At 34.9% G+C, this 17,471-nt stretch overlaps 1 protein-coding gene across 2 annotated transcripts in view; it reads right to left on the bottom strand.

The window, feature by feature from the left end:
• Positions 1-2,153: 2,153 nt before the first annotated feature.
• LOC121390665 (delta-1-pyrroline-5-carboxylate dehydrogenase, mitochondrial-like) overlaps positions 2,154-17,471 on the bottom strand; it is a 38,507-nt gene continuing 23,189 nt past the window's right edge. Inside the window, exons 11-16 of one of the 2 annotated variants that reach the window (XM_041522537.1) lie at positions 15,700-15,785; positions 14,015-14,081; positions 12,652-12,773; positions 11,099-11,217; positions 8,101-8,260; positions 2,154-6,678 (exon numbers count right to left, since the gene is read on the bottom strand). In XM_041522537.1, coding sequence (XP_041378471.1) covers positions 8,148-8,260; positions 11,099-11,217; positions 12,652-12,773; positions 14,015-14,081; positions 15,700-15,785 — 507 coding nt within the window. In that variant the 3' untranslated portion in view covers positions 2,154-6,678; positions 8,101-8,147. Of the gene's footprint in view, positions 8,261-11,098; positions 11,218-12,651; positions 12,774-14,014; positions 14,082-15,699; positions 15,786-17,471 lie in introns of both variants that reach the window. The other variant, XM_041522536.1, reaches the window with a different exon arrangement.

Genomic DNA, 17,471 nt, shown 5'->3' with positions numbered 1-17,471 from the left:
TTCCTTGTGAACATGCCACAGGACTCATTCATAAGCCCACAATACATGTATTAATCTCCTCACTTTAAAATGTCTCCCATCAAATTTGAAATAAAATGGTTTAAGAAATAAACACTAATCAAGGGCCTCACTGTTTCACGTTTGATTTTCTATAACGAAGGCTAATAACCAAAACTCGGTGACAGTCTACAATTTTTGTTTTTGATAAGTAACATGCAGATGTTTTTAACCTCTTTTTTTCTTCTTTAATTTGGTTTGTGTTGTTTTTGATTTTTTGCTTATTCAGTTTTTTTTCTTTTTTGAAAACGGGGTGGAAGAATGGGATGGGTGTGGTGGGGGCGTCATAATCTATAAAATTTGAAACAATAAAACAGCTTTCTTTTTAAACAGTATTTTGAATGTTTTATGGTAAATGTTAAAATCCTGTTTTTCTGAAAACATGATTTTGAACATTTCTGTTTCAAGTTTTCAGCCCCTGGTATCTACCTTTTACTTGTAGGCCTACACATGTCACATCATAATATATATATATATATATATATATATATATATATATATATATATACTACTATACAATATATTACATATATACATGTACTACAATATATATATAATATACTACTATACAATATATACTACTGTATGTATGGCACTGAAAATAAAAGTTACTACTTAATAATATATTAACAAAATGTTCAAAGATCTCTGGGGCGTAGACAGAGGAAAAAACGCCGAGGCAAACCCAGACCTGTACAATAAATATCAGTGTCATGGGAAAACTAAAATAAATCTGGATCTATATAACAAAATAAGACTACAATACTTTTCTTTGGGTGCACTTTTGAGTTAGAAACTGGTCGATAGAAGAACATTGTTAAAAGTAAAACAATATGTGAAATATGTAACCTTGGTGTGGAAGATGAATTATACTTTCTAATACACCGACACCATAAGTTTTACAAAACATAGAAATATACTATCCATAAACTTAATCAAATATACGCCATTAAAGCCGCAGACCATAGTTTCAACCCGTAAAAATGGACACTAAGTTTAGTTAATCTACAAACCTGTAACACATCTGAGTAAAAGTTACAACAGAGTGAACAAAAAACCCTACTACATTAAAACGGGGAAATATGCTTAAAAATAGACTAGTGATTGTCTCCATGACTGTTACTTCTCAGAGGTACATGTATGTGCATTTTTAAGACTATGAAAAATGCATTTCGTGGTATTACAAACACCAGAAACACTTCGGACGTATGGAAATGGTTAATCTAAACAATAAAATCTAAGTAATGTCTGACTTGAGTTATTAAAAACGGCTCTAATAGTGGAAACTATGTCGTAGTGTTTAGAAAGTAGGACTTGTCACTTTAACATATTTGAAGGAAGACATTTTTTACTTTCTCGGTCTCCAGACCTTCTGCATAACAGTACATGTGTATTAATCATCATCTTTTGACAGATGTTTCACAAAATATCTATTTGTGTCTTTTTCATACGATTCATACAGGAAAATAAATGATTAAATGACTTACTTAACATTTACCATCACAAGAAATGATTTTTAAAAAATCCGTCGAAACAGATTTGGCAACTGTGTGAAACTGTTTCATGCTAACTTTGCTACATTTTTAAGACATTTCTGACTAACAACCTTTTTAATGATAAAAACTACTTACTAAAGACATTTCTGACTAACAACCTTTTCAATGATAAAAACTCTTACTAAAGACATTTCTGACTAACAACCTTTTTAATGATAAAAACTACTTACTAAAGACATTTCTGACTAACAACCTTTTTAATGATAAAAACTACTTACTAAAGACATTTCTGACTAACAACTGTTTTAATGATAAAAACTACTTACTAAAGACATTTTCTTGTTTACAATACCAGTGTCCGTATATTCAATAGTTATCCTGCATCATTTCTATTAACAGAATATGATGACGGATAAAATAAAATCACATCCTGCTACTAGCAGGATATGACTTTTGACGTCACATGTGACGTGACGTCACACGCATAGCTACATTACAAAATAGCTCATTTGACCTCTAGGTCATCGTACAATGTGGCTGAAATAACCAAAATAATAGCTTTTCCTCTTAATTTTTATGGTCTTCAGGATAAAGATAATAACTAGTTAGTGAAGTCGGATATCTGCTTTAGCATGTTCAGGCCAAATGAGAAATTCCGCTCTGCAGAGCGTCGCAGAATTTCCCATTCTTACCGTCACAGGATAAAGCAGATATCCGACATCGTTACCGGTAAGTAGCTATTCTCCATTTTCCTGACACATTGAACATAGAGACACCGATATTCTACCTAAGGAAATGTATTTCACATGTAATTTTAGTTGTGGAAAAGGCTTTGTTCATCGGAAACATGTTACAATGGCAGGCCACTCAGGTCAATCTGTTAAACACCTAAAGGCAGCACCACACAACTCGAGTGCCATGCACGACAATAGCCGATTGTCACACGACAGGTATTACTATTTCATGCGATTCACCAGTTGCTATGCAATAAGCTATTCTTGTATGAGACACTCGCATTGTGTGACATCACCCCTATGCAAAACAGTCTTTTAAACAGTGGATGAGAAAATGTCCTCATTATAATTTATATGCTTATATAAAACAACATGATTTAAAATTGTCTGAGATTCATTTTGTCATTAACTTCAACTGCTATTTAATTTGTCAATTAGCATTTGTTGAACAGATCATTTGAAAAAGACCTTAGAGCTGCAACTTGAACTCAAATCTTTAGTCTGTATGAAACAAAACTTAAATATTAAAACAAAAATAACATTAATAGAAACTAAAAAAGGATATATGTATAATATTTGATTTACCTGGCAAGTCGGGTAATAATCCAGGTGGGTTTGTTGGAAGAGGTACCAATTTTAGTACTTTTAACAATATAAATTGGTTCAAAAATAGCATGTAATCTATAGCATGTAACCATTGTTTTGTGTTCAGTTAATCACTGACAAAACAATCACACAAACGTTTTTCAGAACAGTTTGTTGTACGTCTCTTTTAATTTAGGGTCATCAAATATTAGTGGCTTGTATGGCCTGGCTAAATTTGCTAAAATGTTATGCTTTCAACTACTTCCTGATTCATGATATATGATGTAGCAGCCCCACACTTACACAACTCTTCAGTCTAACAAAACAGTGAATAACAGCAAATAAAAGAAAAAAGAAGAGAAATGTTCAAAGATGGATTTAACTATTTTATAATTCATATGCAAATGATTAAAATTCAAAATTTGTCTAAAATGCGATTCAAATATTTTTGATTGTCATCTTTCAAGTCAGTAATTATTATGACATAAAAATAACATTAAAGCAAAAGAAGCATCTACAGTGAAATGTTTTTAACCCAGGCAAGGAGAGAAATAATAGTGACTACTGGATATCTATTTAAATCTATTTAAATGATACTACATAGAGAAGAAGTCTACTTTATCCATGTAGGCGACTGTGAAATCTTTCTTTTTATGAGCTTAAATTTTTGAGGTTTAATTAAAAAAAAAAACCATTTCAGTGGGTACTTAACTTTGTGGATTAAAAAGGTAACATCATAAATTTGTGTCGAATGTATCCCTATATTATATTTTCATTGTGTTCTTGAATTCGTTGACTGCACCAGTCCACAAATTACATGAAAATTTAGACCACCATGAACAAAAGTGATTTCACAGCACTCGATATCCATTTGAAAAACTGCCTTTCTTTTTTATATGCACTTTTATACAGCCTTTGATACAGCAGTAGCAATGGCACTGGTTAGTACTAGCTACAATCTGACAGATCCTTTGAAAGAAATCAGTCCACAACCCACTATGCACTGCCTGAAGCTGGCAGACACCGATGATTGTCCTTGTCAAACAGGACCACAGTCTCCAGAGCACATCTGTCTCAGGCGGTACATAAGACTGGAGATGGCAGTCACATCTGTCCCAAGTCAGGTCACTGGCCATGCCACAGATCAGATGTGGGACAGACGTGCCTGAAACCTCTGTGGTATAGGGGCATGGAAATAGAGTTCCGTGTCCATATCTAGAGCACATCTTGCCCAACAAACAAGGTTAAAGACTGGCTGAACAGAACAACACTGGCTGAACAGAGAAACATTGGCTGACAAGCTATGGGGCACCAAAGATGACTTCATCCAACACAACCAGACTCCAAATCTAAAGCATAATCAACTACATACATCATTGTAGCTTGAATACAGATGAAGAAGCAGAAAAAGAAGTAGAAGAGAAAAAAGAAAAAGGGACAGAAGAAGAAAAAAAAGGAGAAGAAGAAAAAGAAGGAGGAGAAGAAGAATCCTACAACCCACTGTACCCCAGGTGAGCATTCTACCATAAACCCAGCATACAGTTTCAACCATATTGAAAAAAATCAGTGCTAAAATAATGGCGTTAAAAGGTGAACTTTAGCTCTACAATGAACAGAGGTTCAGACTCTACAATAACTTTGATTCTCCATTTAATTGTAAACAGGTAACCCAAGTTAAATTGTAGTGTAAAAACTCTCTACTAGATGCTACAGTATTTGCAAATTTTGTATTTCTTGCTTCCAGAAGTAAATGTGACAAATCCGAAATTTGCTCAAAACAATAAAAGCTGAATTGAACAATAGAAAGTTAACATGAGTTAAATCATACTGCCAAAACTTTCTAATAGATGCTGCAGTATTTGCAAATATACTTCTAGCTTCCAGAAAAAAATGTGGCATATCCGAAATTTGCTTAAAACAATATCGAAAGCTAAATTAAGCAACACGAAATGAAAGAAAAAGTCCAAATGGAGTACTTTCAAGGGTATTTGGAGAACAGTTGTGCGTTTTTAAGTTTTTTGGTATTCAATCAATAACCTACATTTGTGTATTCATCCAATAATCTTAATTTGAGTATTCAACCAATAAACTACATTTGTGTATTCAATCAATAATCTTAATTTGTGTATTCAATCAATAACCTACATTTGTGTATTCATCCAATAATCTTAATTTGTGTATTCAATCAATAACCTACATTTGTGTATTCATCCAATAAACTACATTTGTGTATTCAACCAATAACCTACATTTGTGTATTCAACCAATAAATTACATTTGTGTATTCATCCAATAACCTACATTTGTGTATTCAACCAATAACCTACATTTGTGTATTCATCCAATAACCTACATTTGTGTATTCAATCAATAAACTACATTTGTGTATTCAATCAATAACCTACATTTGTGTATTCATCCAATAAACTACATGTGTATTCAATCAATAACCTACATTTGTGTATTCAACCAATAACCTACATTTGTGTATTCATCCAATAACCTACATTTGTGTATTCAACCAATAAACTTCATTTGTGTATTCAACCAATAAACTACATTTGTGTATTCAACCAATAAACTTCATTTGTGTATTCAACCAATAAACTTCATTTGTGTATTCAACCAATAAACTACATTTGTGTATTCAATCAATAACCTACATTTGTGTATTCAACCAATAAATTACATTTGTGTATTCATCCAATAACCTACATTTGTGTATTCAACCAATAAACTACATTTGTGTATTCAATCAATAACCTACATTTGTGTATTCAACCAATAACCTACATTTGTGTATTCAACCAATAACCTACATTTGTGTATTCATCCAATAACCTACATTTGTGTATTCAATCAATAAACTACAGTTGTGTATTCATCCAATAACCTACATTTGTGTATTCAACCAATAAACTTCATTTGTGTATTCAACCAATAACCTACATTTGTGTATTCAACCAATAAACTTCATTTGTGTATTCAACCAATAAACTTCATTTGTGTATTCAATCAATAACCTACATTTGTGTATTCAACCAATAAACTTCATTTGAGTATTCAATCAATAACCTACATTTGTGTATTCAACCAATAAACTACATTTGTGTATTCAATCAATAACCTACATTTGTGTATTCAACCAATAAACTTCATTTGTGTATTCAACGAATAAACTACATTTGTGTATTCAACTAATAAACTACATTTATGTATTCAACTAATAAACTACATCTGTGTATTCAACTAATAAACTACATCTGTGTATTCAACCAGTAATCTTAATCTGAGTATTCAACTAATGACCTGCATTTTTAATGTATTAAAAAAAATATTTCAAAAGTAAAGATGTTTCGATATGTGTTAGGTAGGGATGTAAACATTTAATTGGGAAAATAAAAATATTGTTTTTATAACCTGTAAATAATTATTACAATAGTGGTTTTTATTAAACTACAGTACACTAAAACATAAATTTAAATTTTAATGATATAGTGGTGTAACATTTCTCAAACAACTGATTTATTTCATCAACACATTATTTTAATAATTGCTTAATATATTCCGTCTAATCATTCCAAAACGGTTAGAAGTTGGAGGACTTTCAAAACTGGTGCCTGCGCAGGATTCTGAATATCTTCTGGCCCAATATCGTAACCAACAAAGAACTCCATAAACAAACCTCCACAGAGTCATTGGTATCGGAGATCAAGCGCCGAAGATGGCGCTGGATTGGCCATGCCATCAGAATGCCTCAAACAGCACTCCAATGGACCCCTCCTGGAAACAGGAAACGAGGAAGACTGAAAGAAACACGGAGGAGAACAGTAGAGAAGGAAATTCGAGAGGGCAGTCTGAGCTCGGGGCTGCTGGAGAACCTGGCAAAAGACAGGCAGCAGTGGTGATCTCTGGTTACAGCCTAATGATGGGCTTCTTAGCACGAAGGCGATTAAGTAAGTAAGTAATCATTCCAAAAGATAATTAAAAACATACAAAAATTAAAAGAGGATAAAACTGATTAGATCTTAGAAATATCAATTTCCCACCACCCAATTTTTTCAAGCATAAAACAGTAATTCCACAGAATTAAATGTCTTGCCATCCATGTTTGAAAAAAATAAATATATATTTTAAAAATAATACAAAAATTAAAACTTTTTTTTTTATTTGAACATCCTATGAGATGCACATTCAAATATGTAACTACAAACCAAGTTTCATTGATGTAGGACTTTAGCTTGTTAGAAATGGAGCCATGTGCATAAATTTAATGTTCAAGTAATCGTAAAAGTTGATGCCATTGCTGCTACCATTGGAAACGTTATACCTGTATCTCGACTTTTCACTTCATACAAGCTTCCACATGGTTCTCAACATAACTGAGTTAATAAAAATCATACGAAGCACAACGTAATAACAAGTGCAATGACGTAATTTTGGGAAGCGATGTCATAACATGGCATGGCTTCCCTAGCTCTAGTTCAGACTGTGCATTTGAATTATGACGTCATTTCATCAACTTCTAGTTGTGGTTTAAACATTTTGAGACCGTCTTTGTTATTCATAAAAATTAACAATAATACTATGAATAATAAAGAAATTATTACACTTGTGTGCGAGTCGTACTGATTTCGTGAAACTTGTGTTAGGATTCATGTATTACCATCGCTAACACTTGGGCAATACAAAAATCCGGACATTTGTTTCATAATTATCAGTGCGACACACAAGCTTGTTTACTAATCTCTATTACTTAGACCAGTTGATAATAACTATGTCTTATAAAAAGTCAGTTTAAAACACTAGGTTCAATATGGTTAATATTTATCTATATCTTAACTTAATTAATCAAAGATACTTGGTTACCACAGAGCACTGCCTGGTTCAATATGGTTAATATCTATCTATATCTTAACTTAATTAATTAATCAAAGATACTTGGATACCACAGAGCACTGCCTGGTTAAATATGGTTAATATCTATCTATATCTTAACTTAATTAATTAATCAAAGATACTTGGTTACCACAGAGCACTGCCTGGTTAAATATGGTTAATATCTATCTATATCTTAACTTAATTAATTAATCAAAGATACTTGGTTACCACAGAGCACTGCCTGGTATTTCAACCTTTTATGACTTTTGTTTTAAAACGGTCACTATAATAAGTCAACACAAACAGTGGTTGTGGGATTTTAAAAAATGGTAAAACTTTCTCTGAACTGTTTCAGCCCGACTGGCGACGCGGGAAAGTGCGGGAAGCTGACCGATCAGTCCATGGACGGGTAGCGCCATTCTCGCAGCGGTGCCATGCTCTCCTTCACCGACTGAACTGAGACAAATTTCATCAAGTAATGCGGGCCTCCTGCCTTCTCATTGGTTCCTGAAGAAAGAAAAAAAAAATATATATATATATATATAGAGTCAAACCTGCCTTCGCGGCCACCTCCATATGGCGGACACCTGTCCATGACGGCCACCCTGAGGTCCCCCCAATGAATTTTACTATATATTTTACCTCTATATGGCAACCACCTGCTCCTCGCGGCCAGCGGCCACACTTTTGTCATAAAAAAGCGAAAATGAACCTGCTATCACGGCCACAATTGTTTTTTAGTGCAAGTTATAAAGAAATGTCGGCAATCGTAAAACAAAATGTAAGATGTTTTTGTTGATATAACCAAACTGGCTTGATAAACAGCGGTCCTTTAAAAGTCGTCGGTTGCTTAGTTGTGTTCGTTAATTAACAAGTGTTTTTAATCTGGATTAACGGTGCGATGTACTAGTCATCGGCGGTGGTCATTAAACGCAGTTGATAAGAGGGTATCTAGCCTAAAACAATCAGTGACTTTAATGCGCAGAACAGTGCTCCATTATTCTGTTGTTTGTTAAATATTCTCTTTTTCACTTAATAAAATTTCATATGATAATTTTTTGTCTTGTTTTTAATTACGTTTTTGCACATGTATATGGCTCCTTAATAGTTCTATTGCAACATACGTGTAATTGTTTTTAAAAATTCGGACTTGTATATGACCTGCATACGGCGGCCACCTCTCTATGGCGGCCAATTTTTTCATGTCCCACGAGTGTCCGCCATAGACAGATTCGACTGTATATATATACACAGTGAAACCCCTCTAAACCAGACACCCTTGGGACCAAGACAAATGTCCCGTTTTAGATGGGTCCTGTTTACAAAGGTTAAGTTCTGTCCTGGTTCTGTAAAATGTCCGTTTTTTTTTTTAGAGAATTCCGGTTGTAGAGGGTCTGGTCTTGAGAGGTTTTTATATATATATATATACACTCATGTCACCTTAGTCTGCGCGGCACAAAAGCCTGCACACGTTAATGATGTTACATTAGAAAGAAAGAAGTGTTTTATTTAATGACGCACTCAACACATTTTATTTACGGTTATATGGCGTCAGACATATGGTTAAGGACCATACAGATTTGTTTAGAGGAAACCCACTGTCGCCACATAGGCTACTCTTTTATGACAGGCAGCAAGGGATCTTTTATTTGCGCTTCCCACAGGCAGGATAGCACAAACCATGGCCTTTGTTGAACCAGTTATGGATCACTGGTCGGTGCAAGTGGTTTACACCTACCCATTGAGCCTTGCGGAGCACTCACTCAGGGTTTGGAGTCGGTATCTGGATTAAAAATTCCATGCCTCGACTGGGATCCGAACCCAGTACCTACCAGCCTGTAGACCGATGGCCTGCCACGACGCCACCAAAGCCGGTTGATGTTACATTACGTCTTGAAACAAGTGTCGGGGTATGTTTGTAAACAAACAAACAACGTTAATTTAATTCACAAAACCGTTGTTAAAACAACACATCTTGATTGTGAATATATGTATAACACTGGTCGATAACACTTTTATTGAAAAAAACTCTGAATTAATGCACTAAAAGTATACTTTTGCCAGCCTCGATCAACATGTTTTTCTATCACCTATCAACACGTGTCTGTCAACGTTGTAATGGTCAACTTTGCATATCAACTTACATAAATTTACATAGAAGCTTCAATACATACCGTACCGTATTGTAATTTATGAATCCATAAATGAAATGAATGTCTTATTTTATCTGTTGACATAAACATCCAAGCATACTTTGAATTTTCCTCTGAGTGACACAATGCAAAATGGCTGCACACAGACTTTGAAGATTGCACTTACAGCATGGCCTAGTTTAGCTATAGTCTGTTTCAAAATTATCATTGATTGTCCTATATGTCGAACGAACACTATTTGTGCTCATTTACACAGTTAATAACAGACAATTTTTGTTGAATAATGATCAAATATTTTTACATTGGCTTTTTTTTAATATTGTCATTTTGTGTTGTCCAAACTAATGGAACACCATTTATATTTATCTCATTTGCACAATCTAAATGTTTCTGAAACAGACTATAACAGGAAGTGTTCGTTATTTAGAACTTATAAAAGTCGGATCCATTGTTTGTTGCTGTTTTATGTAAACATTAGCGACAGAAGTGGTTGTTTTAATGTTTGCTGCGCAGACTTATTTGCCGTCATGCAAGTCGGTAAATACAGGGGGGTCTCACTAAAAATGCGCTCATTACTTGACTTTAAAAAACATTAAAATTAAAATAACTTTAGTTGTAACACATTTATTGTTCCATTGTACTGTGGCAGTGAAACAAATATTTTTAAAGAAATATTTTAACTTTAAAATATAACACAAATGCTTAGGTGTGCAGACTTAGGTGCCACCAGTGTATATACATATATATGTATGTATATGTATATACACTGGTGGCACCTAAGTTTGCATATATATATATATATATATATATATATTGATAAAAATACAGTCATGTAGAGAAGTGTCTTATTTGATAATAATAATTTTTGAAAATGATAAAAAGATGGATAATTTAAGTGTTATGGATAATAATAAAGTCTTATGAATAATAGAACACTATTACATATAATAATGCATTCTTAATAGTCTATGAATGTTCTTTTTTTATTTTTAACAGTTTTATGCATAGTAAGTCTTAAGAATACTAACAGTCTGTTTGATTAAAGCAATCTTATGGATAATAATAGTCTTATGAATAAAACATTCTTATTTAATCACATGAATAGTAATGATGTATGTCTAAGAATAGACTTATGGATAATATTAGTCTTATATAGATAATATTAGTTTACACAGTCTGTTGCTATGTCTACCTGAAAGTCGACTTCCGCCGAATGGCTGCTGACCGACGACTGAGCCCGTTGACTTGTCGTTGATGTAGAAGTTGCCTGCACAGTTACGCAGCAGGTCACAGAGTTCAACCCTTGCCTTCCTGTTAACAAAGTCGTATTATGAGAGATCACTACACGGAAGAAAGGAATGTTGCTTTGATCACAACTTTTTACATTTAAAATTACAGCTGTTATTTGATGTCTAAAATTATGATATTATAAAAATATATTGCTTCGTGGAAGCAAGCTCCAGTTCTTACCTACAACTTGAGCACTGATTGAATATCAATTATTATCACCCAAGTGATATCATATGCAAGGATTTTTTAACAGTATCCAATCATTCTGACTGCCTCTCCTCTTTGATCTGCACTGCCAACCAGCTTCTTTGTACTTACGCGATGCTGCACTTGACACTTTTGTGCACCCATGTCCAGTTGACTACTGTGCACTCATCGGGCTAACAGGGCTTCTAGATATGGTAGTCCCACTCCTATGGCTAGTGATATTCAATTTTGGGCTAGTAAGTAACTAATACAGGGCTTCTAGATTATGGTAGTCCCACTCCTATGGCTAGTGATATCCAATGTTGGGCTAGTAAGTACTAATATTGATATGCCCGACAGCTAGTGAATTTGTTTTGGTCAAATGCTGCATTTAAGTATTTTGTAAATATGAATATCCTACCCCCACCCCTACCCTTTAATCTTAGTGTTTTTAAACTCTATCTTCCTCTTTAGGTAGCATATCCTATTATTACCATTAGTAAAATTGTATTAAGTAAAGTAGGGCTAGTGAATTTTTAATTGTGGCTAGTAAATTGTTAAAATCACTGATCCCATGGCTAGTGGATTTTGTAAAGTCTAGAAACCGTGGTGCTAAAGATGTCACTTACAGCCACTGCTCCCAGTTATGGAGCTGTGTACCTTCTTTTGTTTCTCATAAAGTTACGCTTCATTTATAATTATTATGAACAACAGGATAGACAGAAACACACCAGTTAATTTTTACGGTTACCGCAAGAAAATGTAAGCAGTGTGTAAATTAACAGTAAAAAAATATTTTAATAACGGGTCAGGTCAGGTCAGATCATAGGGCCTAAACGTGCACATTCAGAGCAAGCTGTTGTAGTGCATGCATGTCATGGGCGCAGGTGTCGGCCCATGCTGGCTCCTCCATCCAGAACAGGATTAAAGGGTTTCGGGTGGTTAGCAGGAGGGACTGCCCATGCTGGCAGGTGCAAGAGAGCACCAGCAGTACAACCAGGGTCAGTAGCGGTCGGTGGCATTTGTGGTGCTCTTGAGTTTTGGATGTCCTGTAGGATTAAGTCAAAGATATAAAGATTGTGCAGTTTTCATGAGTCAACTTTGGCGCATAATTTGGAACAGAGAAATAGAGCTACTGAGTAATTTTGATTGAGTTTGCCAAATAGCGTTTAATAGCTGAAATGATTTGACTCTTTGACTCTAGTAACTAGGGTTAGCAGTCTCAAAGTGTGTGCATCAGGGGAAATAATTACGTAACAATTCACTCACGGATCCTGGCAGAAAATGGCGGCTGTCAGTGAGTAGGGTGAGGTGTTGTTAGCCAACGTGGCCACTTCATGGTAGTCGCGGTCAGTGTACACATACACAGACAACACGGGGCCAAATATCTCCTGTAACACAACACATAATAAATATTAACCCTTAGTTAGCCAACATGGCCACTTCATGGTAGTCGCGATCAGTGTACACGTACACAGACAACACGGGGCCAAATATCTCCTGTAACACAACACATAATAAATATTAGCCCTTAGTTAGCCAACATGGCCACTTCATGGTAGTTGCGGTCAGTGTACACATACACAGACAACACGGGGCCAAATATCTCCTGTAACACAACACATAATAAATATTAACCCTTAGTTAGCCAACATGGCCACTTCATGGTAGTCGCGGTCAGTGTACACGTACACAGACAACACGGGGCCAAATATCTCCTGTAACACAACACATAAATATTAACTCTTAGTTCCATCAAACCATTTGGTAACCATTTGACCACTTGAATAGTTCAATTTCCAAAAACATTTTTTATAATTTTGAGAAAAATGTGATGTTGCATATATCACACAAAACACAGCTGTAAGATCCTGTTTAGTGGTCATACATTGAGTTCTGATGGAAACTCTATTGTGGTATTAAGAGTTGTACAAACATATTTTCACTTCAAATTGACAATTTCCAGGGCCACTTGTTTTTGGGAAGGGGTTTATGTTGGGACCCACAGAACACCTGGATAAATCCTTGTCCCAAGAAAGTCGAGAACCGTACTTTGTTCTGCATGGGGCGAGACGTAGCCCAGTGGTAAAGTGCTCGCTTGATGCGTGGTCGGTTTGGGATCGATCCCTGTCAGTGGGCCCATTGGGCTATTTCTCACTCCAGCCAGTGCACGACTGGTACATCAAAGGCTGTGGTATGTGCTATCCTGTCTATGGGATGGTGCATAAAAAAATCCCTTGCTGCTAGTAGCCCATGAAGTGGCAACAGCTGGTTTCCTCCCTCAATATCTGTGTGGTCCTAAACCATATGTCCAACGCCATATAACCGTAAAAAAATGGTTAGCAGTAACCTATAGGTTATTAGACACATATTTTATGGTAACCTGTAAATAAGTAGCAGGCATTATTCTTTATTCAGATGACTGTGCCAACCAATCAGTCAGTTAACAGCAAACCAAAATGTTTTCTAGTTTCACAGATTTCCCCATTAGACAATATGCAATAGACTTATGAATATTAATTTTACACTATGAAGGTTGCTGAGACAAGGACTGGCAGGTAACGTTGGACAGCAAATAAGCAAGAAGGATTAAATTTCAATTACATAGTTTACCCTCGTCATCAACACTGACCTCTTGCATTAGTTTGTCTTGCGGGTCGGTACATTCCAGAATGGTCGGCTCCACAAAATATCCTTTACTGAAAAGACGAGAAGAAATATTAATCAAGAATAATTAAATTTTCTTTGCATCTATACACTTTACGGCAATCTGATTGGTCCAGAGGTGCTTACTTTTTTTTCGTTCATATCTCGATAAACCAAAAAAAATTAAGCCACGCCTACTACCCCCCCCCCCCCCCCCCCCCCCGTCCACTGACTCGCACTACTTTTGTGCAACAAGCCGGATTATTCTGGCAATCATATTTTGATATTTTGAAGAAAACACACGTGAAAGCTACAAAAAAATATATATGATAAATTAATGGAAAATGCTATAGCAGAGTAGACATGTAGATATATATGCATTGATTTAAAAATAAAAAAACACACCCAAAACCCCAACCTCTTCGCTAATCATGACATGAGACTTAGTCAGTGGCCAAAGAAATCATGTAGGAAACTTCACTTCTGTAACTTACTTGTAAGCGATGTTCTACAGCTGTTGGCGAAAATTAAACGGTTCTACCAACAGCATAAATGTTAGACACGTTCTCTTTGTTCACTTTCATAAAATATAAACTAAACACGAATAGGACAATTCCTTCCAATATAACTAAATGATCCGTAAAAATGCACAGCAGCTAGAGCAAATGACGTCATTTACAAAAACAAAAAAAATCACCTGATTCAAATGATAGTGAATGAACGTTCGCATTCTTACACGACATAAGTATCAATGAAGTTTACACAAACAATACTACAGGTGTATTTAAAGCTAAATAAAATAAATTCAGTTATGTATTGTTAAAGTACGCGGGCTCATACAATGTGCACATCGTTTTTTCGGTTCATACTTGCATGAACCAAAAAATAATTGCGGTCAATTCTTAAATAATATTTCACTTCTTAAAGTTTACAAACTCACTGGTCATCCTACATTAACTACACAAAACAACTTTGTTTCTTCTTCTTCTTTTTTTGAGGTTGATATCTATATAGATGATAATAAACGAGTTACTAGTTATTATCAAATTTATGTCCCGAGTGAAATAATTTTCACTTGTTACGAGCTTCAGAGAGTTGATAATAACTGGTACCGAGTTTGTTATTCTATTTATTACCCCAACTATTTGGGTTTTTTTTAAAGCCCTTATTTTCGATATAACCTACATCGGCTACACATTCATGTATATAGAAACGACATAAACTACTTTACTGTTCTGGGTATTGCTTTAACTTTGTATTTAATTCATGGTTCACAGATGATTTTCAAAACCCAAAGTTCTATATATTCTGTAAAAAATAAATAAATCAATAATGCATTGCATTACACTACCATTTTATTACAAGTTCAACATTGAAACCAGAAAGACATAAATGCACACGCTTTAAACTAAGTGACGGCATTGAGTGTGTTTTGCCAAATCATGATGACGTCATAATTTATACCGAAAAGGTGATTGGTTTGTTGACGTCAAATCGTCCAATAGTAGTGTACGTTAAACCAATGCATGATAATTTCTCAGTGAGAAAGACTAACTATCAGTATTACCAAATGTTTGCCTAATAAATCAATGTGGTCTAGTGTTGTTTAAGAAACAAAAACTTTAACTCTGACGATGCACCTTTAAGTTGAAATAAATAATTAAAGTCAACCTGTCGTCACAGTTTCCTCCAGCAAGAACTTTGACCGTGTTGGATGATTTGGCGTAATCCAGATATCCTTTGATACGAGAAAAGGCCTGAAATACAGAGCACAATAAACAGTGTTATTACCCAAGTGGTTAAAAATATCTTGATACATATCAAAAGTGATACATCCCACAAGAATGCCAAGTTGGACTCGACACTTTGTGACGTCATCGACTGGTGAACTACAACCTTACAGGAACGTCAACCAAATGAGTGGAGTGATATAAATTAAGATCGATTATGAGTAATTAATAAGATATTAAACTCGCTACCATTTCGTATCATGTTTATGTCCCTCGTGAAATAATTTTCCTTGTCACTTGCTAAAGCTTGTGATAACTGAAAATTATTTCATTCGGAACATACATGTAAACATGATACAAAATGGAAGCTTGTCTTATATCCTATAATAACAAATCTAATAAAAGGAAAACTGAAATAATTGGTATGGAAAAATTAACAAATCTAATGGACCAGTGAAACAGCAAAATTTATTATATAACATTTAGCGAAATATTTTAAAATATCAGTGAAATAAAATTGTTATCAGTGACGAAGGACGTTTTAGAGTGTGAAATGTTCACTATTTCACTCTAAAATGTGTTGTCGTCCACTGTAGAAAGTGTTATCTTCACTGTAAGAAAGCCGGAACTATTTTGCTGCTGGCATTTTAAAAATAAAGCTAAATTGCCAAAAGTTATATAATAAATAGAAATTTTCATGTTTTTTTGTTAAATATGATTTATATCTCATCACGTGAAGTTTGCAATCATATCACACTCATCGCGCTTGTCATGAGGTATGACTGCGAACTTCACTCGATGAGATATAAATCATATTTGACAAAAAACATGAAATATCTTCTATGTAACACATTTGAGTGTGGACAAAAAGAATTTGAGTGTTTCAATTTCAAAAAAAGACTCAACACTGGAAACAATGACTTAAAATCAACAAAAAGAATATCCATATCAAACATTTCAATTTCCATAACCCTAAAAGACTCAAAGCTTGGAAAAGGTGAGATATACCTGTAACTCAATCAGTAGTTCTCTACTCAACTACTTTCAGAGAATCGATGGGAAGCAAACAGTGCTAGGGCCCCTTAAATGGTGAGGTCTGTCAATGGTGTATCAAAGGCTGTTATATGTGATGTCCTGTAACTCAATCAGTAGTTCTCTACTCAACTACTTTCAGAGAATCGATGGGAAGCAAACAGTGCTAGGGCCCCTTAAATGGTGAGGTCTGTCAATGGTGTATCAAAGGCTGTTATATGTGATGTCCTGTAACTCAATCAGTAGTTCTCTACTCAACTACTTTCAGAGAATCGATGTGAAGCAAACAGTGCTAGGGCCCCTTAAATGGTGAGGTCTGTCAATGGTGTATCAAAGGCTGTTATATGTGATGTCCTGTAACTCAATCAGTAGTTCTCTACTCAACTACTTTCAGAGAATAGATGGGAAGCAAACAGTGCTAGGGCCCCTTAAATGGTGAGGTCTGTCAATGGTGTATCAAAGGCTGTTATATGTGATGTCCTGTAACTCAATCAGTAGTTCTCTACTCAACTACTTTCAGAGAATCAATGGGAAGCAAACAGTGCTAGGGCCCCTTAAATGGTGAGGTCTGTCAGTGGTGTATCAAAGGCTGTTATATGTGATGTCCTGTCTGTGACCTTTTAGGATTTCCAGGACCAATATGAACCCTGATGGTAAGATGGCTAGTTCTGGTTGTTCTCC

The sequence above is a fragment of the Gigantopelta aegis genome, chromosome 15, assembly GCF_016097555.1.
Source record: "Gigantopelta aegis isolate Gae_Host chromosome 15, Gae_host_genome, whole genome shotgun sequence".
Taxonomy (NCBI): domain Eukaryota; kingdom Metazoa; phylum Mollusca; class Gastropoda; order Neomphalida; family Peltospiridae; genus Gigantopelta; species Gigantopelta aegis.
Note: the sequence above shows the minus strand (reverse complement) of the source record. Positions and strands in the feature narration are given on the sequence as shown.